At 43.5% G+C, this 25270-nt stretch overlaps 1 protein-coding gene across 7 annotated transcripts in view; it reads right to left on the bottom strand.

The window, feature by feature from the left end:
• CFAP91 (cilia and flagella associated protein 91) overlaps positions 1 to 23772 on the bottom strand; it is a 68201-nt gene extending 44429 nt beyond the window's left edge. For 6 of the 7 annotated variants that reach the window (XR_012154673.1, XM_073309356.1, XM_073309344.1 and 3 more), the window contains exons 1-10: positions 23637 to 23772; positions 22665 to 22741; positions 19027 to 19184; positions 12058 to 12141; positions 9917 to 9973; positions 8706 to 8887; positions 7820 to 7997; positions 7192 to 7349; positions 6745 to 6927; positions 6476 to 6618 (exon numbers count right to left, since the gene is read on the bottom strand). Coding sequence is in view for 6 of the 7 variants with exons in the window: in XM_073309356.1 (XP_073165457.1) it covers positions 6476 to 6618; positions 6745 to 6927; positions 7192 to 7349; positions 7820 to 7997; positions 8706 to 8887; positions 9917 to 9973; positions 12058 to 12141; positions 19027 to 19184; positions 22665 to 22741; positions 23637 to 23760 (1344 nt within the window). In the remaining variant the exon portion in view is untranslated. Of the gene's footprint in view, positions 1 to 6475; positions 6619 to 6744; positions 6928 to 7191; positions 7350 to 7819; positions 7998 to 8705; positions 8888 to 9916; positions 9974 to 12057; positions 12142 to 19026; positions 19185 to 22664; positions 22742 to 23370; positions 23424 to 23636 lie in introns of those variants that run through there. The other variant, XM_073309380.1, reaches the window with a different exon arrangement.
• Between the last annotated feature and the right edge of the window lie 1498 nt (positions 23773 to 25270).

Here is a 25270-nt window from a genome sequence, read left to right as displayed (position 1 = left end):
AAACAGGGGAATTTGAGTGGGAGTTCTGTTGGAGGAGAAGGGATGAGGCAAGCTGTTCCTTCAGGGCAGTGTGTGAGTTTTTGTGTGTTGTGTGATTTTTCTGTTTTGTGTTTTTTCTTTTTTCTCTTCAGTTTGCAGAGGCTGGTAGCGGGCAGTGTGCTTTGAGAGAAGCAGAACCCTGATTAGGGGGCGGGGCTTCCCTGATTGGGGTCCTATAAAGGCAGCCAAACAGTCAGCCAGTGGCACAGGAGCCAACAAACAGAGCTGTAAACTGGGGAGTTTGAGTGGTAGTTTGTAGTATTCTGGTTTTGTTTTGGAGCACTCACGGAGTCGGTGCCTAATCTATGTAATTGGTGACTCGCCTTGTCACCAGAGCTGATCCGGAGAACAGAAGAGTATGCTGTCTGCCAGGAGCTAAGATAGGGGATGTAGACCTGAGGCTGAAAAGGATCCTAAAGGGAGCAGGAAAAAATCCACTGATTGTCCTTAGTATGGGAAACAAATCAGACAGCTAGCTAGATTCTCACTGGAACGTATCAAGGGAGACTATGCAAGGCTGGGAAGATGCTTAAGGCAGTGGCTCTCAACCTTTCCAGACTACTGTACCCCTTTCAGGAGTCTGATTTGACTTGTGTACCCGCAAGTTTCACCTCACTTAAAAATTACTTGCTTATAAAATCAGACATAAAAATACAAAGAACTGTCACAGCACACTATTACTGAAAAATTGCTTACTTTCTCATATTTACCATTCACTTACAAAATAAATCAATGGGAATATAAATATTGTAAGCACATTTCAGTGTATACTATACAGAGCCATATAAACAAGTAATTGTCTGTATGAAATTAATTTGTACTGACTTTGCTAGTGCTTTTTATGTAGCCTGTTGTAAAACTAGGCAAATATCTAGATAAGTTGATGTACCCCCCGGGAAGACCTCTGCATAGCCCTGCATACCCCCGTTGACTTAAGGAAATGGAGGGTCAGGTGATCTTCAGTGGGCTTCCACCTGTCCCTAAAGGAGGAGAATGAAGGCAAAAATTAAGGGAATTTAGTTAGGGAAGTGGACTGCACTGAAGAACATATACACCAGGCCCTTTAAGACACCCTGTTTGTGGGATACTTTCTCAAGGTTAAAAAGTGTAAACATTTGAATTTCTCATTTTAATTAGTACTTCTCACATATTAAGTAGTTAGACAATTTTTCTGAACTTGGGTGCAAAATATTTTCCTTGAGAGTAGATCCTTCTTGTAGAGGAGACATAACTGAGTCGTGCTTGCCACCTGATTGAATATGAGAACCAGGACCTCCCTGTAAAATATGGGACCACCTGGCTCACTTGTGCCCCTTTTTTATTGTCCCGGAGAACATTGTGAACAGAAAAGGACAGCTATGCTCTTGGCCTTTAGAGAAAGTGCATGATTGTAGCTATGGATACTATATGACATCAGTGGTACATCTTGGCTGATCAGGACTGGAGTTTTAGCTCTTAGGATCTATCTAATCACTCTAATCTTTTATCATTAACCTTGGATTAAGTTGTTCCATGAATGATCTTCCCTGTTCTTGAAGCTGGCATAAATTTTTTGCACTACTCTGATTCCAACGAACTGTGGCCTTCTGAGTTCCCCCAGGCAACAGCACAAAGGAGGACAGGGATGATGGGTCCTGAGAGATTAAGGAACTTCTGGAGAAGACAACTGGAATCTCTCACAATGGTATGTTGGTGCCAGAGTCCTTCGTTCTTATTCAAGACATCAGAGACCTGACAAATGTGATCATTTGACATCTATTATTATGTCCAGAAGTGACAGACTGCATGACATCATTTAGCTGTTGGTAGTGTTGACAAATTCATGTTACTCTGGAATACAATCTGGACTGTGTGAAGGCTCCTTTATGGGCCTTTTTCAGAAAGGGTGCTCCAATGAGCAGGTCCTCTTAGCATGGGTATACACAAACCCTTTTTTGCCCAAGGAAAACACTTTGGAAAACATCCTTAGAGGCAGGTAGGACAAACACAAAGCAGCATAGTGGTAACATTATGTGTTGCATGTGAAGTTGAGAGATTTTCTGTGGGAGGCTCATGTAATATGTGTAGATAGATGTTCTTAAGATCACTTAGTGATAGCTGCTTTTCTTTAGAAATTGTTGCTATGTTGGAATTTAGGGTATCTATCCTGAACTGTGGTGACAGCAGGAATCTGTTCAAGAATTTCCAGTTGAGCACTCCTCAGTCTTCGGCATGTTTGGGCACTGGAAAGAGGACTGACTAAAGCCCTAAGCCTTCTTGTTCCCTGGGAAATCAATTATCCTAGTTTGAAACAGATGGCATTCTAGTCTTTATATGTTGAGGTTTCAATTGGAGGAAGAGGGAGAAGCCAATAACCCTGGTTTTGGAGTGCCATTTAATTCTAAGATGTAGGCCAGGCTTCTCTCCCATTTCTTCCTACATTTCCTTTTTTACAGGAGCTTATCTGGAGGAATACAAAGTCCACCTAATACTCCCGAGAATGGTTTCAAGTTACTTCTCAAAAAACTGATTCTGAGTTTCCTCCTGTGTGGGCTCTAGCCCCAAATCTGAAAAAAAGCTGCCTATGCTCTCAGAAAGACAACTGAGTTTCCTCTGAATTTCCCCATCCCTTTTTTGTCCCTTTAGAGCCTTTACCATGGGAAAATTTGTATTGTGGCAAACTAGAAAACGAGGAGATGGAGGAACAGAGAGTCCTTGAATGGCTTGCTCATCTTTTACTGGGAAAACCAAGCCTTTGAAATGTCCTTTGCAGAGGACTTTGAATCCTGTGCTCAGAATCTAAAGCTTCTTTCCTGATGCCTTTAACCTTTCCTTCACTGTTTCTCAGATTTATAGGGGGGGGGGAACAAGATTAATTAGCCTCTCAGGACCCAACCACTGAGCATATTCTGATCTTACAAGGTTCCCTCTCCCCCTTATTTGTAGGACAGAAGGAGACTACCACTAAAGAGGGGATCTGAAGGGAGAACTGTACTGCTGCTGTGCTAGAGAAGTAAGGGTAACATTTGAAAAGATCACTCTTAAGATGATCCCTAAGTGGTTTCCTTAAACTTTATAGCTGCTCTCTAAACCCCTTCCTGAGGAAAGGGCAGGGGAAGCTTTCACATGGCACAGCCATGGTGATTCACTGAATCCTATAGAAAGGCAGAAATAGCTCCAAAAGGGCTGACTCACACCTTGTTAAAGAAAGCAGGGGAAACAGTCAGAAATAAGTGGTAAGCCAAGAGGCCTTTTACTGCCTGCTTTCTTCATGTCTGGGTTGCTCTCTCTGTCATCTCTCCAGGACTGTCGGTGTGGAAGAGAGTAAGAAAGGTAGGGCTTGGTCAACCCACAGCAAATAGGGTTATGTTAACCCTGGCATTTTTGCACCCTTTTCTGCCAACTTCTCTCTCTGGCTGCCTGTGAGGCATTCCTGACAGAACAACCTGTCCAGATATGCTACGCTAGAAGCTGCTGCAGCCAGCTACTTCAGTATCAGAAAGGGGTTTCTGGCAATCTTGCTGTAGAGCCCCCCAAAGCTAAATAACAGCCCAACAATGCTTAGAATCCAATAAGCTGACTATTATGATAAAAAGAATCCTTTTCTGATTGTTTTATTTTCTTGTTCCTTTGGGCAGAAGAACTGGTTAAGCCTCCCTGCAGTTGATGGAGCCAGTTCAAGCTGACTAGCGGGGTCTTCAAGGGTGTGGCCATCCCCATCCTGCCTTGATTGACAGGTCTGGCTCTGCCTCCAAGTAACCACAGGTAGGAGTAAGACCCATTGTAATAGATATGCAGATTTTTGTGGAAAAAAGAATGTGTATTTTAGGTGTTTTTAATTCAATAAATAAATGTTTTCCCTCTTTTGAAAAATCCATCACAGTAGACCAGATCCATGGCTGGTGTAAATCAGTGCAGCTTCACTGAAGTTATTTGAGCTATGCTGATTTATAGCAGGTAAGAATCATAGAATATCAGGGTTGGAAGGGACCTCAGGAGGTCATCTAGTCCAACCCCCTGCTCAAAGCAGGACCAATCCCCAATTTTTGCCCCAGATCCCTAAATGGCCCCCTCAAGGATTGAACTCACAACCCAGGGTTTAGCAGGCCAATGCTCAAACCACTGAGCTATCCCTCCCCCACAAATCTGGCCCACTACCTCTATTTTCACTCTGAATTAAGTCTCCCCTGCTCCATCTATTTCTCTCAGCTGACACCAAGGAAAAGAGCCATCATTACTGACCAGCCAACTCTGGGGACCACTTGTAATCCATGACTACAGTTTGGGAATCTTTACTATAGTCTGTCAAAACCATGAGAAGTCCTTAAACAGACAGACAATGCAATTGCTGAAATGGGAATTTAGCCAGAAAACCATGAGCTGACATCTCTAACTCTTGGAAGAATGCCAGGAATATCTTGCCATCTGATCATGACCACAGGTGATCAGGACCTTGGTTTTATGCAGAAGACACATGACACCTCCAATAGCATAGAGCAGGGATGGGCAAACTATGGCCCACAGGCCACATCCGGCCTGTCAGACCTTTTAATCTGGCCCTCAAGCTCCATTGCTCTACTCCAGCGCTCCGGTTGGGAAGCACGGTTGGGGGCTTGCCCTGCTCTGTCCGAGGCTGGGGGCTTGCATGACGGGCGTGAGGGCACGCATGTTACTCCGGCTGCAAAACCCGAATGTGCTTTACGCGCCATCAGAGCCTGGAATGTGCGAGCCCACGTGCCTGCTACTTCTTGGCTTAGGTGACGCTGATGTTTTAGTAGTGTTAATTTTCCATTGTTGAGGATAAAACAAAGAGCAGTTGGCCAGGGAGCACTCGAAAGCAGTTTTCAAAGTTGTGGGCTGTCGGAACCTACGTGGGAGGAGATTTCTGAGAGTAGGGGGCTGGTGAATCTCAGTGAGTTCTAATGACTGGAAGCTGATGCCCAACAAATCCAGGCTAGAGAGAAAGGGCGTGAAAAGTGGGTAAGTTGGTTTAATTATTGTAATATATTGTTATGATGGTATATTTATAATAGTATGTAAGGTTTTACGTTTATTTCTTCTAAAATGTATCTTTATTAAATAACGTTTATTTGAATATCTCTGAAGTGTCAATTTCGAGAGCATTCATGGCCTGCCATACAGTTTCCATACCCACATGTGGCCCTCAGGCCAAAAAGTTTGCCCACCCCTAACATACAGTGTACCACCACAGGGGGCATTGGTTCAGTACTGACTCCATAAAGACAGCTCCTTAGCACTTCCTACGCATCTGAAGTTTTTTCCTTGAAAATTTTCCCTCCAAGTAGTGACCAAATCCAACACTGTCTTTCATAAGATCAGATGACTGAATTTGAGGTAGTATGGTAGTTATTTCAATGCAAGATTTCAGCTCTATTAACAGAAAGTTACTGCCTGTATTAAATATATTATTGTGCTACATTAAAACAAGAAAAAAAATTATATACACACACACTATGCATGACTACATATTTCTTATCAACTGGATTTGAAGAAAAAACTAATAAAACGGTGTGTATAATAAATAATATTTACTTTAGGAATGCCTTATCCAATAGGCCTGATTTTCAAAAACACAGGTCTGTAATTGCAACACAAGATGCATGCCTTACAATTCACCTACAATTTACAATTTCAACTGTAAATACTGTGACTGCATGTGCAGATAGGGTATTTGCTTAGACATTGGTCATTTACAGGTGTGGACAACAGATTTGCTTGCACAGATGTAGTGACAACCATGTGCGTTTTATGTATTCAGACAATCAGACGATACTTAACTAAGTTGGTAGGTAACAGCAGTGATCTGCTTCCACTGATCTAATCCAATTTGGATAAGTTGGGACAATTGACCCACTTTACTTCAGATGTGCAGAATTTTGAAAATTCTGATTCTGCTTTGGTTGATTTAAATAATAATAATTTGACATTTTAACCAATAGGTTTGTTGTATTTTTAATTTTTTTTAAAGAGATGGGGAAAGGAAGGCAAGCATAGGGAAGAGGAGAACTGCTGATTTACATCAGATTTCATAGTCTCATCACATTTTCATAGGGCAGAAGAAACAAAGAGGAGGAAAAATGGACGTCCGTGAATGACTGGGGATGGGAAAGAGAGAAAGCTACTCCTTCCGCCAAACTAGGAGGCTTTCCACAGGGTATGCACAGAAGAGGGAAAATGTGGAAGAGATAGAAAAAGGGAGACTAGTTGAGTTCAGAACAGTACTCATCATGCCAAATGACAACCCACTAGTTATTCATATTTGATATGTTCTCTCCCTGAAGATGGCCTTATTTCTGTCTTTATAAAAGCATTAAGAGGGGAATTTAGGAAGTGAATTTGGAGATAGTTGACAGCTGTGCCTTCCCAATAGCATTTCCATGTAAGGTACATCTCAAATCTAGAAAGAATTTACTTGCTCTTGGCTGCAGCACCATACCTGGTGAACCTGTGCCAGCTCCATATCTAGCCTAGCAGTCCGCTTAATAAACCCTTCTTTAGTGGTGGTGGTCTTGGGTTTCGGAGCTTTGGTCCGGGGCTGAGTGACAGAGTCTGGGAGAGATGCCTCCAGTTCAAGCAATCCTAGAAAAGATGGAGTGAGAGTATGAGACAGGGCGGAAGAAGAGAGAGATATTAGATTGTTGTACAGGCTTATGCTAATATTTTTAGTCAATAACATATAATTTAAGATTTTCCAAGCTGCCTTACCCTCGTAGGTGTTAAGAAAGTGGTTTTTTACTACATAACGTTCAGAATGGTTGTCCGGAAAATAACCAATTCTGGACAGAGGTCCATAGGGCTGTGATGCATAATCAGTATAGTCCCTGATGACATCTCGTCTCTCCAACTTCCCCTCCACATTCTTCCCTTTAGCTATCAGCTTTCTCATTGCTGAAAAGGAATTGCAACCATGAGACATTTCCTGACATGTACAGTTCTGAAAGAGTCATATCCTAAGAAATTCAGTCAGGCTGTCATTCCTCTAGTATGAAGTGTGGCTGACAGACCAATATGACCCAAGGAGTTCTATAGTGTGGTCTGTGGATGTCCTCATCTTGAATACACAGTTGCAGCCTTGTAAAAATGGAATGGCGAGAGATAGCTTGGTATGGAAACTAAGTCCCCCTTCCACTATTTCTTTATCCTCCAAATTACCTTTTGTATGTTCGTGTTTAATTTTTCTCACTCTCTCTTCTTTGTCTTGCTGACGGTTAAACCAACGGGTGTCCAAACGATTGACATCCACCTCATTCTGACCCTCCTCTCGTCTCCTCAAAAGCTTCTTTAAAACTTCTAGTCGAACATCTTGCAATCTTCAAGAGAAAAAAAGGCAAGGTATAAATGGAGGTGCTCACAGAGCTCCCAAACTGCACTGCTATATTTAAACACAACCTACCCATTGACCTATCCGTAAAATACAGCCAGACTGCAAATATCACATTTTAGTCTTTTCATTTTTAAAAGTGAGTTTATCCCTGGTGCATTTTTTCACCAAAAAACTCCCCAAAAGTCAGTGTACTTCAATTTCAGTGTGGTTCCTCCATGCCCGTTCATAATTTCATCTATTCTGAATACCCCAACAAGAGTGCCATTTGTGGTGGTGGTTTTTCGGAGGTATTGGATTCAAATTACAAAAAATGATGACCTTCAGTCATTAATGAATAGGCAACCTAGAGATAAAAGTCCATGCATTCTACTGCCAATCCCCTGACCTACTTGATTTCAAACTCCACTTAGGTTCCTTACAACTGAAAGAGAAACACTGTGTCCAATTTGCACCTACTTTTCTATTTCCTGTTCTCTAAAGGCCCACTCTTTTCTCTCCATGTCATCCATCATCTTCCTCCTCTTCTCAGTTTGTGAGAGATCACTAAGTGGTGGTAGAGTTGCTTCCCAGGCACGTTTCTCCCGGGCACGTTCAATCATCTCCACCTCAGCTTGTCCCGCTGGAAGACCCCGCCCTTACAGGGACAAGAAGCAGTAGTTCTTTAGAAAGATTGTGGGGCAGGGCAATATCCATGAGTAACATATAAAGCTATTAGAGCGATAAGCACAGTTGAAAATCGTAGAGTAAATAGAGAGAGAATACTTGACAGATGGAAGTTAACAAATCTGAGGCAACAAGCTCAGTGAGTTTTAAAAATGTGAATAGTCTGCAGTTACCATGATTATGGTAACAGTAAAAAGGGGGTTGTCATTCCTCCTGCTCCTGGGCATAAAGAGATCCGTTTGGGGGCAGGGAAAGGTAAGAAAGAAATTTCCCTTCCAAGGAACAGCATTCATATTTAGATGCATTTTGAGGATTGACACCTTACTCTGAAGCATCCAGCATTCACCACTGTTGGAGGCAGGTGGCATTCATAGTAGTGGAAAGAAAAATGAAAATCATAATAATAATAATAATTTGCACTTACAATATCTTTTGCCATTTAACAAAAAGATCTCAAAACACCTTATAAAATGCCTCACAATTGGCCTGTTATGTAGGTAAATATTTTTATTACACCCATTTTAAACCTAGATAAACTGATACATCCCAGTGAAACACAGCAAGGTAATGTCAAAGCTGAGAGAACTGACATCTGATAGAGAAAAACAGCAATTCTGCCATTCTCAAGGGAAGAGAGCACTATTATTGTAAAGAAATGTTTATGGTTCTTCCAACTCACCCCAAGTGAGAATGGCAAGTGTCAGCAGTTCAGGGATTGAACCCAGAGGTACTACATATTCTGGGGAATACGGGTCAGTCTGAGCTTCGCCATCCCGATAATCCGTCTGTGTACCCAGAGTTCGTGATGTGGGGGAGCGTGATCTGTCACTGGTCATGGAGGGGTAAACATATGGCTCTGTTCTAAAAAACAAACATGAGCCAGAACATGTTTTTGTATATGCTGTCACATTAATTTTTTAAAACTTGAGATAATATTCATTACAGATGTGATTTTCAAAAGTGCTCAGCTTTAGCTTAACTCTGCTCCCACTGAAATCAATGGAGTTGACTTCAGTGAGAGCAGTTAGGCCTTTGCTGAGCACTTCTGAAAATCCCTCCCTATGTGAACGTAAACCATGAACCTTCTGCATCAAGAAGCTTAAATTGTTACGTGCAAGTATCTAACACATATGGATATTACAGCATTGTATTTAAGGATTAAGGGCCAAATGTAGCCTGATGTAAGTAGCTGCAACTTGATGGAAATATTTGGGCCAAATTCAACAGTGAGATAAACAATGATGTAAGTTTCATGTCTGGTGTAACAACTTGCACTGATCTGGCATTCAGTGGGTGTGCAAAATAAATCTATTGGAAAGGGGTGTAGCTTGAAAAACAATTAACAGAAGAATACAAGATAAAGCAGGACTGCTGTATTTTAACTTATGCCTGTGCCATTTCAACACAAACAGGAAATAATTCAATTCCTCCATAAGTAAGCACAATTCCAGTGACTTCACTGGGAACTGTACTCATTTATGTCACGTCTGAATTTGGTGTGTCGTCCCCCCCACCCCGGAATACCAGGGATATCCTACTATAAGGATGTTGTATGCAAATAAACAGTAGCGCAAAACCATTTGATAAAATCAGCAACAAACATCTCAAAGTGTGGCTATATCAGACATTTCCTCTCCTCTAATACTTAGACATTTGGCTCTCTGTTTCTTGCATCATGTGGTGCTCCTTACATATCCCAAGCTGTCTGAACTAAGCTGTAGGCACCTGGCCCTAACTTGCTCTTTCTGGGATTTCATGCTGGTGGACAGATTCTTTCTGAACTTTTAAATTGGTCTCTATTGCTTCATTATTAAAAATACTAGTCTCATGTAGCCATTTGTGGCTAAAGATTGACCTGTTGTAACTGTTTTTTTAAACCTCACCACTTACTTTGCCACTGCATAAGCAATGTTTAGTGGAAATGGCTTATGAAAGGGGATGAAAGGTCTGCAAAGAGAGAAAACATGTTTAAGACAACAGCCATGAGAGTAAGATGCACAATAACTGAATATTACAGCTTAGCAAAACTGTGGACCAGATCCTCAGATGTTGTAAAACAGTGTAGCTCCACTGACTTCAGTGCTGATTTACAACAGCTGAGAATCTGTTTCTGCACGTTTAAGGACACATATTAGTTAGGAGTTCTTTAATCTCTTATAGAAACTCTGTCATTACTTCTTAACTCAACATGTGAGAATTGTTGTTCTATCCAAGTGGAAAAATTCTTCCTCATTCAAAGAGCCCAGTTTGCTTTTCATTTACACAACTTCGTACACTGGCCCAACACCATTAATTTAAAGGGAGTCACCACTGATTTACACTGGGGTGAGAAGAGGAGAATCAGGACCAACATTGTTAATTGCTTAGTTCATATATATATATATATATATATATATATATGTTAGGATTGAGAGAGACAATACGAAGACTGGTTGGCTCAGATGTGGGTCTACTACTATACTGTCCCACTACAAAATTCTCCCCTTGTCCATTACTATATATTTTTCTCCGCACCAAAAAAACACTTGCCCTGAAAACCTTCACATAACCTGAGGTGTGTGTGATGACATAGTCCAATTCACATTCACTATTTATAAAGTTATGCACTGGTTTAATGTGATGTTCAGTGTTGTTCATATAAGTCTCACCTTTCTAGCTCACTCTTACCTTTTTAGCTCTTTCCCTCCCCCCCACAAAAAGATATTAACTCAGAAATTAGAACTTGAGAACACCTATTAGGCCATGTTGTCCCACTACCCCAGATTAGTACTTGAAGAGTTTACTGGCCTAGTTTAGCAGCCAATGTCTCAGAAATTTTTAGCATTAACAACTAATACTTTAATTCTTTGTCAGACAGAATTCCAAGCGGCTTTAAGGTGGTAGAAAAATTTTGAGTGCTAGAAGCTCTCAAGATAGCGGCTGCTAAAATCATGTTGTAATTCAAGCTGGGGTTGAACAACAAGAGAGTTACCAGAATAAGGTTACTATTGAGTGTATTCTCAGCATTGTACATATGTTTGGGTTTCTTTAAACCCTGTGGGAATCCGGAAGTGGAATTCTATGACATAAATCAGCTTGAAAGGTCAACTATATTTTAAGTTTATCTAATATGATTGTTTCCTTCAGTGCAGTAAGACAGTTTTAAAGTGAAATGTGCTTGAAGTCCTAAGTATTACTATTATTAATTAATAATTCCTGCTTAGAAACATACAATAGGAATTTCCATGTCAGATGAGACTAATATTAACCTAGTTTCATTACCAAGCTTTCCTAAAAGCCTCTTTAAGAGGTTTTTAAAAGTTTAAGTTAAAATTTGGCAGTGAACAAGCCACCCTGTATCTTCCTTTTGCTAAAATAACCCTAAACATCTTTGATTCATTTTTACCAGCCTAGCAAAATATGAGAAATGTTGGAAAACTGGATTTAAAAGGGGCTAAATTCATTAATAGTATAAGACAAGTCCCCTGAAGTAAAGGCAGTTGAGCCTGCACACATCAACAATGAATGTGTGCCAAACTGGAAACTCTTGCATCATAGCATTTAGCAGTTGTTTCAAGTCCTATACTAAATCTTGAGACCAACGCCAGGGCTGCAGTGTAATTCTAGGGGAGGTGTGGTTCTGAAAGAGGAGTCATTCTTCTGATGAAAAGTTAAATTGTGGTTCTCTCTGCTTGTTTCAGTGGTAGCAAAACTGAAGTTAAAAATCCCCCTTTTATATTTCCAAGAGACTGAAAAACCACAATAGCTGGGCCAGCTGCATCTCTCCCTTGGTATGACAGGGTCTAATGCCAAAGGCTATGCGCGAGCAACTGCTAAGCACAGACTGGCTGTTGCACTTGCCTATACAAGTTAAGTATTTCACATTTTTTCAGTGCTCAGTCACACAGTGGACTAGATTCTAATCTCAATGGCACCAGTGTTCCAGAGCAACTCCACTGATGTCACTGAAGTTGCACCAGTGTCAGAGGCAGAGTGACTGAGATTGGAATTTGGCCTATTCCATATACGGTAGTCGTTAATTCATTTCTTACTGTTCAAAATACTTGTAGCGGTTCCTTCCATTAATTTCAGGATCTTCATACACAATTTGAGGAATCTGAAGAGAAGGTTGAGATCTAAAAAGCCAAAAAAGATAAAAACAGATCAAAATATTTTCAGAAAGTGTGTTCAGAGAAGTTCTGAGGTTTTTTTTAAAAGATACTTTTTAAACTATACTTCAATATTTATTATTTCACTCTGGACTTCCACAGTTGCATCATCAAAACATACACACCTCAAACTCTATAATGAAGTAGCAGCAAACACCCTTACCTGCATAAGTAAGATCGAGATTATGCATTTACATTATTCTATAGTTTCTCATATAACACTGCAGCTCTAAACTTAATGGAAATTTCACACTGTGCATATACAAAAATCAGTCATTTATTACTTCTGTTAAAATAAAATTTGGGCCTGGAGACTATTGCTCAAAGAAGATTAACCATCTGGAAAATCTGAATTTGTAAAATTCTGTTACTTTTATTTGTATGTGTGGGTGTGCAAAATAATCTGAATATATTTGTATGGCACAAAATACAAGAGAGGGGATGCAGCAAATGAAGGGGAAGAGTCACCCTGTCTAACTAAAAAATGGCTAAACAGATTTTGATCAAACCTGGAAATAACAGGCTGGCTCTAAAACTTTCATTCTGCATTCTCCAACAGTAAAGAAGAATAAGGCTGACCTTGTGGATAGTTTAAGGAGTGTACTGGCTGGAATACAGCCTTTGTAAAAACAGCCAATACTCCCCCCCATCTAATTTCCCATCCTGGAGACCCAACACTGAGTTTGAAGTAGGGCAATAGATTGTCTATAATTTCCTGTCCATGTCTTCTTGGAGGTTGTACATTATTTAGAGAGCTCAGGAGGCAATGAATGAAAAGGGTTAGACAGGAAATAGAGTTCCCTGAAAAACCTCATGCTACAGCACCAGCTAAGTCATTCCACAAGTTCAAAAAGTCACACTTCGCCCTATTTAAGACCATCTTTGGCAACTTACCAGAAGCCTGAAACTAATTTATATAAAATGGAGCAGTTTGTTGTTGCCTTAATTTTAAATCCAGAGGTGTGGCTTAAAGAGACATAGATACCAATAGGAAATGTGGTTTGACTATTTGGATTGAACAGAGCTCTGCCTGCTGTGATCTGTTGAGTCCAAGAACCTCACATCACAGGCTCAAGAGTTGCATTGTGGAACTTAGAGACCCACAGTTTAGCCAATCCCTACCACAAACACTGTACAGAATGAGGCTTCATCATCCTTCTCTGGTGTACAATACATTGCAGAGGTCATTTTAAATCATCCTTTCCCAGCACCTGCCCCAGTGTATTGCAACAAAATAATATTTGAGTCAAGATGCTAGTATCTGAACCTGAAATGCTTTCTTGGCTCTGACAAACCTTTAATTGTAAAATTTTGCTAACAGTTCAAATCAGTTAATTGAACTGATGGCTTTTGCTACTGGCATTGTCTCCACATGTCAGAGTGCTTCTCCATCCAAATGAATTCTTATTTCACTCAGCACAGGTGGGCACTTATTTTCATGATCTAACTGTGTTATCATAAGCTACTCATCTCATTATTACAATCTACATACCACACAGACTATGCTGACAGCTTGTGCCACACACTCTCAAAGAAACTGCGGAACCACCTGATCAACATCCTCTATAGCAACCAGGGAAAGATTAAGAATGAGCTCTCAAAACTGGATAGTCTCATAAAAAAACAACCTTCCACAAAAACTTCCTCATGGATGGACTTTACAAAAACTAGACAAGCCATTTACAACACAAACTTTGCTTCTCTACAAAAGAAAAAGGACACTAAACTATCTAAACTACTACATGCCACAAGGGGCCACAACAGTGGTTCCCTTAACCCACCCAGCAATATTGTTAATCTATCCAACTATACTCTTAGCCCAGCAGAAGAATCTGTCCTATCTTGGGGCCTCTCCTTCTGCCCCCCCCCACCCCCACAAACATGATACAGTTCTGTGTGACCTAGAATCCTATTTTCGACATCTCCAACTCAAGGAATATTTCCAACACACCTCTGAACAACATACTAACCCACAGAGACCTTCCTACCAACACTACAAAAAGAAGGATTCTGGGTGGACTCCTCCTGAAGGTCGAAACAACAGACTGGACTTCTACATAGAGTGCTTCTGCCGACGTGCACGGGCTGAAATTATGGAAAAGTAGCATCACTTGCCCCATAACCTCAGCCGTGCAGAACATAATGCTATCCACAGCCTCAGAAACAATTCTGACATCATAATCAAAAAGGCTGACAAAGGAGGTGCTGTCGTCATCATGAAATAGGTCGGAATATGAACAAGACGCTGCTAGGCAGCTCTCCAACACCACTTTCTACAAGCCATTACCCTCTGATCCCACTGAGGGTTACCAAAAGAAACTACAGCATTTGCTCAAGAAACTCCCTGAAAAAGCACAAGAACAAATCCGCACAGACACACCCCTAGAACCCCAAGCAGCGGTATTCTGTCTGCTACCCAAGATCCATAAACCTGGAAATCCTGAATGCCCCATCATCTCAGGCATTAGGACCCTGACAGCAGGACTGTCTGGCTATGTAGACTCCCTCCTCAGGCCCTACGCTACCAGCACTCCCAGCTATCTTCGAGACACCACTGACTTCCTGAGGAAACTACAATCCATCGGTGATCTTCCTGAAAACACCATCCTAGCCGCTATGGATGTAGAAGCCCTCTACACCAACATTCGACACAAAGATGGACTACAAGCCATCAGGAACAGTATCACCGATAATGTCACGGCAAACCTGGTGGCTGAACTTTGTGACTTTGTCCTCACCCATAACTATTTCACATTTGGGGACAATGTATACCTTCAGATCAGTGGCACTGCTATGGGTACCCGCATGGCCCCACAGTATGCCAACATTTTTATGGCTGACTTTGAACAACACTTCCTCAGCTCTCATCCCCTAATGCCCCTACTCTACTTGCACTACATTGATGACATCTTCATCATCTGGACCCATGGAAAAGAAGCCCTTGAGGAATTCCACCATGACTTCAACAATTTCCATCCCACCATCAACCTCAGCCTGGACCAGTCCACACAAGAGATCCACTTCCTGGACACTACGGTGTTAATAAGTGATGGTCACATAAACACCACCCTATACTGGAAACCTGCTGGCCGCTATGCCTACCTACATGCCTCCAGCTTTCATCCAGACCACACCACATGATCCATTGTCTACAGCCAAGCTCTACAATACAACTGCATTTGCTCCAATCCCTCAGACAGAGACAAACACCTACAAGATCTCTATCAAGCATTCTTACAACTACAGTACCCAGCTGCTGAAGTGAAGAAACAGATTGATAGAACCAGAAGAGTACCCAGAAGTTACTTACCTTAGGACAGGCCCAACAAAGAAAATAACAGAATGCCACTAGCCATCAACTTCAGCCCCCAACTAAAACCCCTCCAACGCATCATCAAGGATCTACAACCTATCTTGAAGGACGACCCATCACTCTCACAGATCTGGGGAGACAGGCCAGTCCTTGTTTACAGACAGCCCCCCAACCTGAAGCAAATACTCTCCAGCAACCACACACCACACAACAGAACCACTAACCCAGGAACCTATCCTTGCAACAAAGCCCGTTGCCAACTGTGTCCACATATCTATTCAGGGGACACCATCATAGGGCCTAATCACATCAGCCACACTGTCAGAGGCTCATTCACCTGCACATCTACCAATGTGATATATGCCATCATGTGCCAGCAATGCCCCTCTGCCATGTACATTGGTCAAACTGGACAGTCTCTACGTAAAAGAATAAATGGACACAAATCAGACGTCAAGAATTATAACATTCAAAAACCAGTCGGAGAACACTTCAATCTCTTTGGTCACTCGATTACAGACCTAAAAGTGGCAACTCTTCAACAAAAAACTTCAAAAACAGACTCCAACGAGAGACTGCTGAATTGGAATTAATTTGCAGACTGGATACAATTAACTTGAACAAAGACTGGGAGTGGATGGGTCATTACATAAAGTAAAACTATTTCCCCATGTTTATTCCCTCCTCCCCCGGCTGTTCCTCAGACATGCTTGTCAACTGCTGGAAATGGCCCACCTTGATTATTACTACAAAAGGTTTCCCCACCACCACCCGCCCCGCTCTCCTGCTGGTAATAGCTCACCTTCCCTGATCACTCTCGTTACAGTGTGTATGGTAACACCCATTGTTTCATGTTCTCTGTGTATATAAATCTCCCCACTGTATTTTCCACTGAATGCATCCGATGAAGTGAGCTGTAGCTCACGAAAACTTATGTTCAAATACATTTGTTAGTGTCTAAGGTGCCACAAGTCCTCCTTTTCTTTTTGCAGATACAGACTAACACGGCTGCTACTCTGAAACCTGTTTCACTATTGTTAATTATACTTTAAAGCTCAATCATTTTCAACCATAAGGAGATACATCACAAAATCAGGTCAGAGTCTAGAGGCAGCTTGTTGACATAGTTAATGCAAGAAGTAAATGTGAGAACAGCCAGTGCTGCTGTCACCTGCTACTTTCATGCTGGTACAAAGATGATAAGATCGGAAGGCACCACTGTGATTGTCATAAATATAAAGGGAAGGGTAAACATCTTTAAAATCCCTCCTGGCCAGAGGAAAAGCCCTTTCACCTGTAAAGGGTTAAGAAGCTAGGATAACCTCGCTGGCACCTGACCAAAATGACCAATGAGGAGACAAGATACTTTCAAAGCGGGGGGAGAGGGGGGAGAGAAACAAAGGGTCTGGGTCTGTCTGTGAGATGCTTTTGCCAGGGACAGAACAGGAATGGAGTCTTAGAATTTAGTAAGTAATCTAGCTAGATATGCGTTAGATTATGACTTCTTTAAATGGCTGAGAAAATAAGCTGTGCTGAATGGAATGGATATTCCTGTCTTTGTGTCTTTTTGTAACTTAAGTTTTTGCCTAGAAGGATTCTCTATGTTTTGAATCTAATTATCCTGTAAGGTATTTACCACCCTGATTTTACAGAGGTGATTCTTTTTACTTTTTCTTCTATTAAAATTCTTCTTGTAAGAAACTGAATACTTTTTTCATTGTTCTTAAGATCCAAGGGTTTGGGTCTGTGGTCACCTATGCAAATTGCTGAGGATTTTTATCAAACTTTCCCCAGGAAGGGGGGTGCAAGGTTTTGGTGAGGATTTTGGGGGGAAAGACGTTTCCAAACGACTCTTTCCCAATAATAAACCCGGTTAGACGTTTGGTGGTGGCAGCGAAAGTCCAAGGCAAAAGGTAAAATAGTTTGTACCTTGGGGAAGTTTTAACCTAAGCTGGTAAAAGTAAGCTTAGGAGGTTTTCATGCAGGTCCCCACATCTGTACCCTAGAGTTCAGAGTGGGGAAGGAACCTTGACAGTGATGATCTAGTCTGATCTCCTATATAACACAGGGTATAGGAGTTCCCCCAAATTAATTCCTGTTTAAGCTGGCACATATATTTTAGAAAAACATCTAATCTTGATTTAAAAGTTGCCAGCTAGTGATGGAGAATCCACCATGAGCCTTGGTAACTTGTTCCAATGGTTAATTACCCTCACTGTTAAAAATGTACATCTTATTTCCAATCTGAATCTGGCAAACTTCAACTTCTGATCAAAATAAGCTGAGAGGAAAAGAGCACAGCAGTGACATTTAAAACTTTGAAAGTATAACGTAAAGAATTAGTTTGTGTATGCTTAAAAAAAAAAACCTGTGACGTGTTCATCCAGGCCAACATCCCTCCTTGTCTGACTACTGACTAGCCCTTCCAAATAGCCTCTCTGACTCCCAGCTCTTCCGATACTGCTGCCCATTTTCTGACAAGCTCAAGTATCTCCTCACATCACTCCATTGGCTCTCGATTCATTTCAGGATCCAATTCAAAATTGCGCTCTTTGATTTTAAACCCCTCCACGGACATGACACAGCCTATTGTACTTTTCAAAACTTTTGTTCCTTTCCCCATTCTTTCTGCATGCCTAGCACTATTCTCTTTTTTATCCCTCCATGTGAGCTGGTGCAGAATCTTTCTTCCGCAGTTCATATTGTCTGACTAGAACAACCTCTCTATCCTCAGCTCCCTCTTCCTCTGTACCTTAATTCTTTGAAGTGGTTTGGGAAGTAACTTTATATGCAATATGTTATTCAAAATTATGTTGTGTTATTTTGTTAACTGATATAGCACCTGTTGCACAGTGTCCCAGATGCGCACAAGGGAAAAAAATAACAAAATCATATTTAAAGAACTCTAGTCCAAGTGGACCAGGTAATCAGCAACTCTAGTCAAAACAAACAAGGCGGGCTAAGGAAAAGAGACCAAACAAAATGGGGCTTCTGAAAAAGGGAAGGGAAGTGGTCAGATCCTGACCTAAATAGGAAGGCTTCACACAGAATCTTGAATACAGCTACAGAGGGACTCCAGCCCTTGATTCACTACAGCACCTAAACACATACTGAAGTACTTTGCTGAATTGGGATCCTAATGGACATATTGGGAAAGTCTCCTGCACTAAGAAGGCCCTAGTCTAGTCCAGTCCAAATGAAACCTTGGGATGCATAGCAAGGACAATCCAGTCCGCTTCAGTCTGGGAGGGACAAAGGAGAAAGGCTATCACTTAAGTAGCTCCAGCCTGGATCACTGAAGTTTTTACAACGTTGAAAATGAGAGCTTTAAATAAATCTCTTGATTTATTGGCAACCAGTGCAGATAGAGTTGGATGAATGTAGAACACCCAATCCCAAAAAAGCAGATGTATGGCCATATTCCACAACAGCTGCAACCTCTGAATCAGTTTCAAGTCAGATCTAAATAGGAGCAAACTGCAGTCATCTATCCTGTATTGTTTTTTTTTCTTAATATAGTCCAATGGTAGGACACTTACCTAGCAAGCTGCTGAAGAACCTCTAGGCGCTGCTGGGCCCTGCCTCTCCATCTTTGGTCAATAAATGGGGGCACGGGATTTCTTTTCTCCGAACGCAGATCGTACCAGGGATAATGGATCAGACTGCTAAACATGGTTTTAAAAATCGGCATCTTTTTCTAATTTTAATGTGTAGACAAGAGAAATGGCAGTTGTTATTTAGCAATTCCATGCAATACTTAAGAGATCATCGCTTCAACTAGTGTTTTTGAGTCTATATGTAAACAAGGCATGAGAAATATATAGAGATTAAACAAGTTACTGTGAATTACAGCGCTATAAACCTGGGTGGTAGAGGTGACAGCATGCTCTAATGACATTAATTAATAACAGTGCTTCTCAAAATGAGGAACATACAGGACTAAACAGCAGGGGCAAGGAGATGCTAAGTATCAACCTATGTAGCTGCAAAGAAATCCTTGAAAATGTGGCCCAAGTATAACTGATGCAGCTACATTTGTCTAAGTCAGCAGAAAGCTTGAAATCAGCTTTAAGATATGAATTGCCCCATTTATTTCAGTGGGTGCTAACTCAGAAGCCCAATTAATGTAAGGGTATGCCTGCCTACATTGTAGCTGGGAAGTGTGATTTCCAGTGCAGGTAAACAGACCCTGTGGGCCTGGCAGCAGCTCGGTCTAGCTGCCAGAGTCCAAGCCCACCTGACCACTGGAGTCTGAGCTCAGGAGACTAGCCCGAGCTGCTGCCTGTGCTGCAGCATCCACACTGCTACTTTCAGCATGCTAGCGCCAGCAGAGACAGCACAAGTCTGTATACCCATGCTGAGAATCACACTCCTCAACCGCAGTAGACATGCCCCAAATGTCAGCATTGTGCTATTTCCCTGTTCATCAAAGTATGTAAGAAAGGAAAGGAAACGTCATACTATGAAGATCTATACAATCTACTCTAAATGATGGCTCATTATGACTAAGCCTTTAACAATAGATGGCAAGGTTGAACGGTGGCACCATTTGTTTCATTTTCCTGAAGGAAGACTCAACTTTCAAAGTTTGGGAAATGCTGTCATAAAGTTATAAGAACCACCCTCACCCCATCAGATGACATTATAGCCTCAGAATTCAAAACCAGCTTGTTTTGTATTATATACTAGGCAGCTGCTTATTCAGATGGTCAGAACTGTGGATAAGCACATTTTAAACAAACCAAAAGGAAAAAATAAATAGGATGGTGGAACATGGAATTTATCTGGCTAAACAGGAATTTTGACATGAAGGGGAGATTTTCAAATAAGTGATGCACTTTGGGCCTAAATTTGGATCCTGGGGTTTTCAGACAAGAGGGAGTATACGATACATAGGCTGGACATGTAGCAGCCAATATACAAGGGCTCCCTTTCAGAAATCTAGTGTTTCTGAGACTAACCAGTATCAGAAGGGTGCATCATCAGATACTTTAAACAAAAAATGCACTCAGAGCTATAAGTGACAGAAAGATTTGTGGGTATGTCTATGCTCTTTGCTACCTGCATGGAAGCCACACCAGAAACCACAGTGACAGCAGAGTCCAACAAGGTCAAACAACTTTGTGTAACTGGTAGATTCTCATCATGCCATTTACACCCTTGACCTACAGGGATTGAGGCAATGTCTACACTACATACATTACACCAGCACAACTGTACCACTGCAGCTGCGCCGCTGTAAGGTCTCCCATGTAGCCACTCTATGCCAGCAGGAGAGCGCTCTCCCATCATCTTAATTAAACCACCCCCAACGAGCAGCAGTAGCTATGTTGGCACTTTTGTCAGTGAAACTTATGTTGGTCAGGGTGTGTTTTTTCACATCCCTGACCGACAAAAGTGCTAGTGTAGACAAAGCCTGAATGAAAACACATCCATGACCTTGGGCAGGTCACATTAATCTCTGTGTGCCTTAGCCGCCCATCTGTAATATAGGGATACTAGTACTTCCCTGCCTCATTGGGGTTTTGTGAGGATAAATAAAGATTATGAGACTCTCAGATACTACAGTAATAGGGGCATACACAAACAAGATCAAGGGTCTCAAACACGCGGCCCACGGGGTTATTTTCTGCGGCCCGCCAGCTCCCTGCGGCCCCCCAGCGTTTACCTAGAGTGACTCCAGCCCAGGGCGGCGCACACTGGGAGCAGGGCAGGCTCCTACAGGCCCCTGCCACACCCCTCCTGCACCCCGCACCCCTCCTGCACCCCAAACCCCTGCCCTGAGCCCCCTGCCACACCCTGCACCCCTTCTGCACCCCCTGGGGGCAGGGAGGGGGCGGAGTTGGGGTGGGGATTTCGGGGAAGGGGTTGGAATGGGGGCAGGGAAGGGGTGGGAAGAGGTGGGGCAGGGGCGGGGCCTCATGGAAGGGGTGGAGTGGGGGTGGGGCTGGGGCAGTGGTGGGGGGGGTCAGTGATGTGGCCCTCATGGTCATTTGAGTTTGAGACCCCTGCACTAGATCAATTAGAGCTAGCGTGAATATAAATATTAATGTAGTCACGGTAGCATGGGCAGCAGCAGCAGCGTGGCTTAGCTGTGTTGAGTACAAACCCAGCTGAACTCCATAGGTACATACTTGGCGTGGCTTAGCCCTGCTGCCGCTGGTACCTGTGCTACTGAGGCTAAACTACTTATACTCGCACTAGCTCTCATTGAGCTACTGTAAGTACATCTAGGCAAGCTGAGAATCCCACCCTCAGAGGTATTTTGAGTACATGTAGGCAAGGTGGGAATCCCATAGAGTTGCCTCCAGGATCGTCCTGGAGTCTCCAGGAATTAATGATTAATATTTAATTAAAAAATATGTCATGTGATGAAACCTCCAGGAATCCATCCAACCAAAATTGGCAACCCTAGAATCTCACCACTAGCTACTACTGTAGACATAGCCATAGAGAACATCGAAAAACTTCAGAGAAACAGCGTTTAGGGAGGGAGGAGACAGGAAACAGGTTTTGAATAATACATTTTTATTGGCTCCACTGCATGGAAGGTGTCAGCTTGCTTTAGAAGGGCTGGGCCTCAGCGTTTAGAATCCTTCCCAACCTACTCATTCAAGAGCAAAGTCTGAATAAACCCAGGAGGACAAAAAACAAAGCTCCTTGTCTGTCAAACTTTGATTCACTAGAGTTGTATCACATCCCTTTTTCATTCTGCCCAAAATGGCTCACCTGCAGCTATCAAAATAAGTAAGGGGCACTGTGTGAAACACTACTTAAATTTCAAGTGCTCTGTTAAAAAAACAGTGCAATAACCCAATTCTTCCATTATGTCTAAGACTTTCCTTAATGAGCCATAGACCAGTTGTCAGAGGTATCCAGGGATGTCCCATTCTCAAGCACTGATACATGACTTAGGGGCTTAGGAATAGAACATTTCTAGACTATTGGTATAAAGTTAACCCAAGACAGTGGTGACCATCAGGTATTAAACTATTTTTGTGTTAGGTATAAACGATTTCCTTTCTTTACAGAGCTTGTGCTGTTCTAAGGAAGTTGCGTAAAGTTAAGATTGCTCAAGTGCAATCAAGTTTTTTACATATATATTCATATTCCTTTAATATAGGGAAGAATGTGGGAAAAACCTCTCCTGAAGATGTCTCAGGCTGAAACAACCTACCATCTTGTCACACAGGAGATGAGCCTGGACATTTGCCTTTGCATGGTCCTTCTCACTTGATAACACATACAAGGGATCTGAAATATAAGCAATCCCATGGATTCAAAGAAAACGAACAGAATAATAGCCTGGCTCCCCTTGACAAGAAGTCCGTTTTTCCACTTCAGAGACTAAACGAGACATAGAAATAAAAAAGAGCAAGCACACTTTTGCACCTCTGACCCCCCCCCCCGTCAGCCTCGATGCTGCTGCTGTACAGAGTGGACCACGCTCTGGTGGGGAGAAATTAAAGGCTCATAATTGTTAAAGTACTCTTCTGGCAACCTTTAAAACCATTAAACGGTAGCTACGGCCGTGAATGGAAGCAGCAGCAGCGAGCATTTGCTGCTTCCCTGTGGAATGAAGCGCCAGGCATGGCCTTGCACATCCGCAGGTGGCTCCCTGCTCTGCCCACGCCTTTCCCGCTCATGCTGCTTTCAGCCTGTCCATTTCGCCTCCCCCCCCGCCCCCGCGCGCTCGGAGGAGCCTCCCTGTCCTCTTCCAGATCCGCTTTTCCAGCCTCGTCCCCCAGCCCCGACTGACGGCGCCTCAGCACGCCCCAGGCTGCCTCCGCGGCTCCCCCCTGCGGCCGCCGGCTGCAGCCCACCACGCGGGCCCCCGCCCGGCTGCAGCCCACCACGCGGGCCCCCGCCCGGCTGCAGCCCACCTCTCGCGGCGCTGGACGTGGGGCGGCCCCTGTCGCACAGCTCGAGCGACTCCCGCCCGACGCGGGCCCCGGCCCCTCCCCCCAGCGACCCCGCCCGGCCCCGCCGGGCTGCACGAGGCCGCACGCGGGGTGACGGGAGGCGGAGCCTCGTCGCCAACCCGCCCCCTCTGCTGCCGCCCGGGCGGGGCCTGCGGGGTTGGCACCGCCCCCCGGCTCGGTCTCTGGGCCACGCCGGCTCCGCCCCTGCCGGGGCCGCTCGCCGGTACCGTAGAGGAAGTCGAAGGCTCTGCTGGGGGCCAGGCCCGGGCGGTACCGGCCCCCGGGGCTCGGGCTCGGGCCCCCGCCGCCCGCCGGCCCCGGCACCGTCCCGATCACCGTGTAGCTGCTCATGGCGGCCGCCGCGCCCGGGCGCTGGGTGCGTTCCCATGGCAACGGGGTCGGGCGGGGCGTCCACCCTGAGGGGCGGGGCTCGCGCTGGGCACGTGGAGCGGGGGGGGAGGCAGCGGCGGGCGCTTCCCAGGCGGCCCCCACCACATCCCTCCCGCCCAGCCCCCACCGCGCCCCTCCCCCGGCTACTCCAGCCGGGCTCCGCCGTCTGCGCCCCCCCCTCCCGCAACATGAATTAAATTGCGGCCCCCCCCCCCCCCCAGCAGGAAGAGAGCGGGAGCAGCCAAAGCGGGACAGGGCAGCCTCAAGTGCGGTGCTGTAGGCCTGCTGCAGCACGGGGGGCAGGGCTGAGACCCAGCTCCCTAAGTGGCGGGTAGCCAAGTGCATCGCCTGGCCCTTTATTTAATTTACTTTCTTGACTTTAATATGATTAAAGATTGACTTTATTATTATGGTCAAAGTGTGCAAAGTGTTTTACATTCAGTTGAAATAGACATAGCCCCTACCTACTCCAAAGAGTTTATAATGTAATCTTAGGTTTCAGAGTAGCGGCCCCTGTTAGTCTGTATCTGCAAAAAGAACAGGAGGACTTGTGGCACCTTAGAGACGAACCAATTTATTTGAGCATAAACTTTTGTGGGCTACAGCTCACTTCATCGGATGCATAGAATGGAACGTATAGTAAGAAGAGATATACATACAGAGAACATGAAAAGGTGGAATAGGAGACTAATTAATTAAGATGAGCTATTATGAGCAGGCAAAAAAAACTTCTGTAGTGATAAACAAGATGGCCCATTTAGACAGCTGACAAGAAGGTGTGAGGATACTTAAGGAAATAGATTCACTATATGTACTGACCCAGCCACTCCCAGTCTCTATTCAAACCCAAGTTAATGGTGTCTAGTTTGCATATTAATTCAAGCACAGTAGTTTCTCCTTGGAGTCTGTTTTTGAAGCTTTTCTGTTGCAAAATTGCCACCTTTAAATCTGTTACTGAGTGGCCAGAGCAGTTGAAGTGTTCTCCTTCTGGTTTTTGAATGTTATGTTCCTGATGTCAGATTTGTGTCCATTTATTCTTTTGCGTAGAGACTGTCTGGTTTGGCCAATGTACATGGGAGAGGGGCACTGCTGGCACATGATGGCATGTATCACATTGGTAGATGTGCAGGTGAACAAGCTGCTGATGGCGTGGCTAAGGTCCTATGATGGGGTCACTTAAATAAATATGTGGACAGAGTTGGCATCGGGCTTTGTTGCAAGGATAAGTTCCTGGGTTAGTCTTTTTGTTGTGTGGTGTGTGGTTGTTGGAGAGTATTTTCTTCAGGTTGGGGGGCTGTCTGTAAGTGAGGACTGGTCTGTCTCCCAAGATCTGTGAGAGAGAGGGATCATTTTTCAGGATAGATTGTAGATCTTTGATGATGCGTTGGAGAGGTTTTAGTTGGGGGCTGAAGGTGACAGCTAGTGGCGTTCTGTTATTTTCTTTGTTGGGCCTGTCCTGTAGTAGGTGGCT

This window comes from Lepidochelys kempii, chromosome 1 (genome assembly GCF_965140265.1).
Source record: "Lepidochelys kempii isolate rLepKem1 chromosome 1, rLepKem1.hap2, whole genome shotgun sequence".
In the NCBI taxonomy this organism is placed as follows: domain Eukaryota; kingdom Metazoa; phylum Chordata; order Testudines; family Cheloniidae; genus Lepidochelys; species Lepidochelys kempii.
The sequence above is the reverse complement of the archived record's forward strand: the minus strand, read 5'-3'. Positions and strand labels throughout refer to the sequence as shown.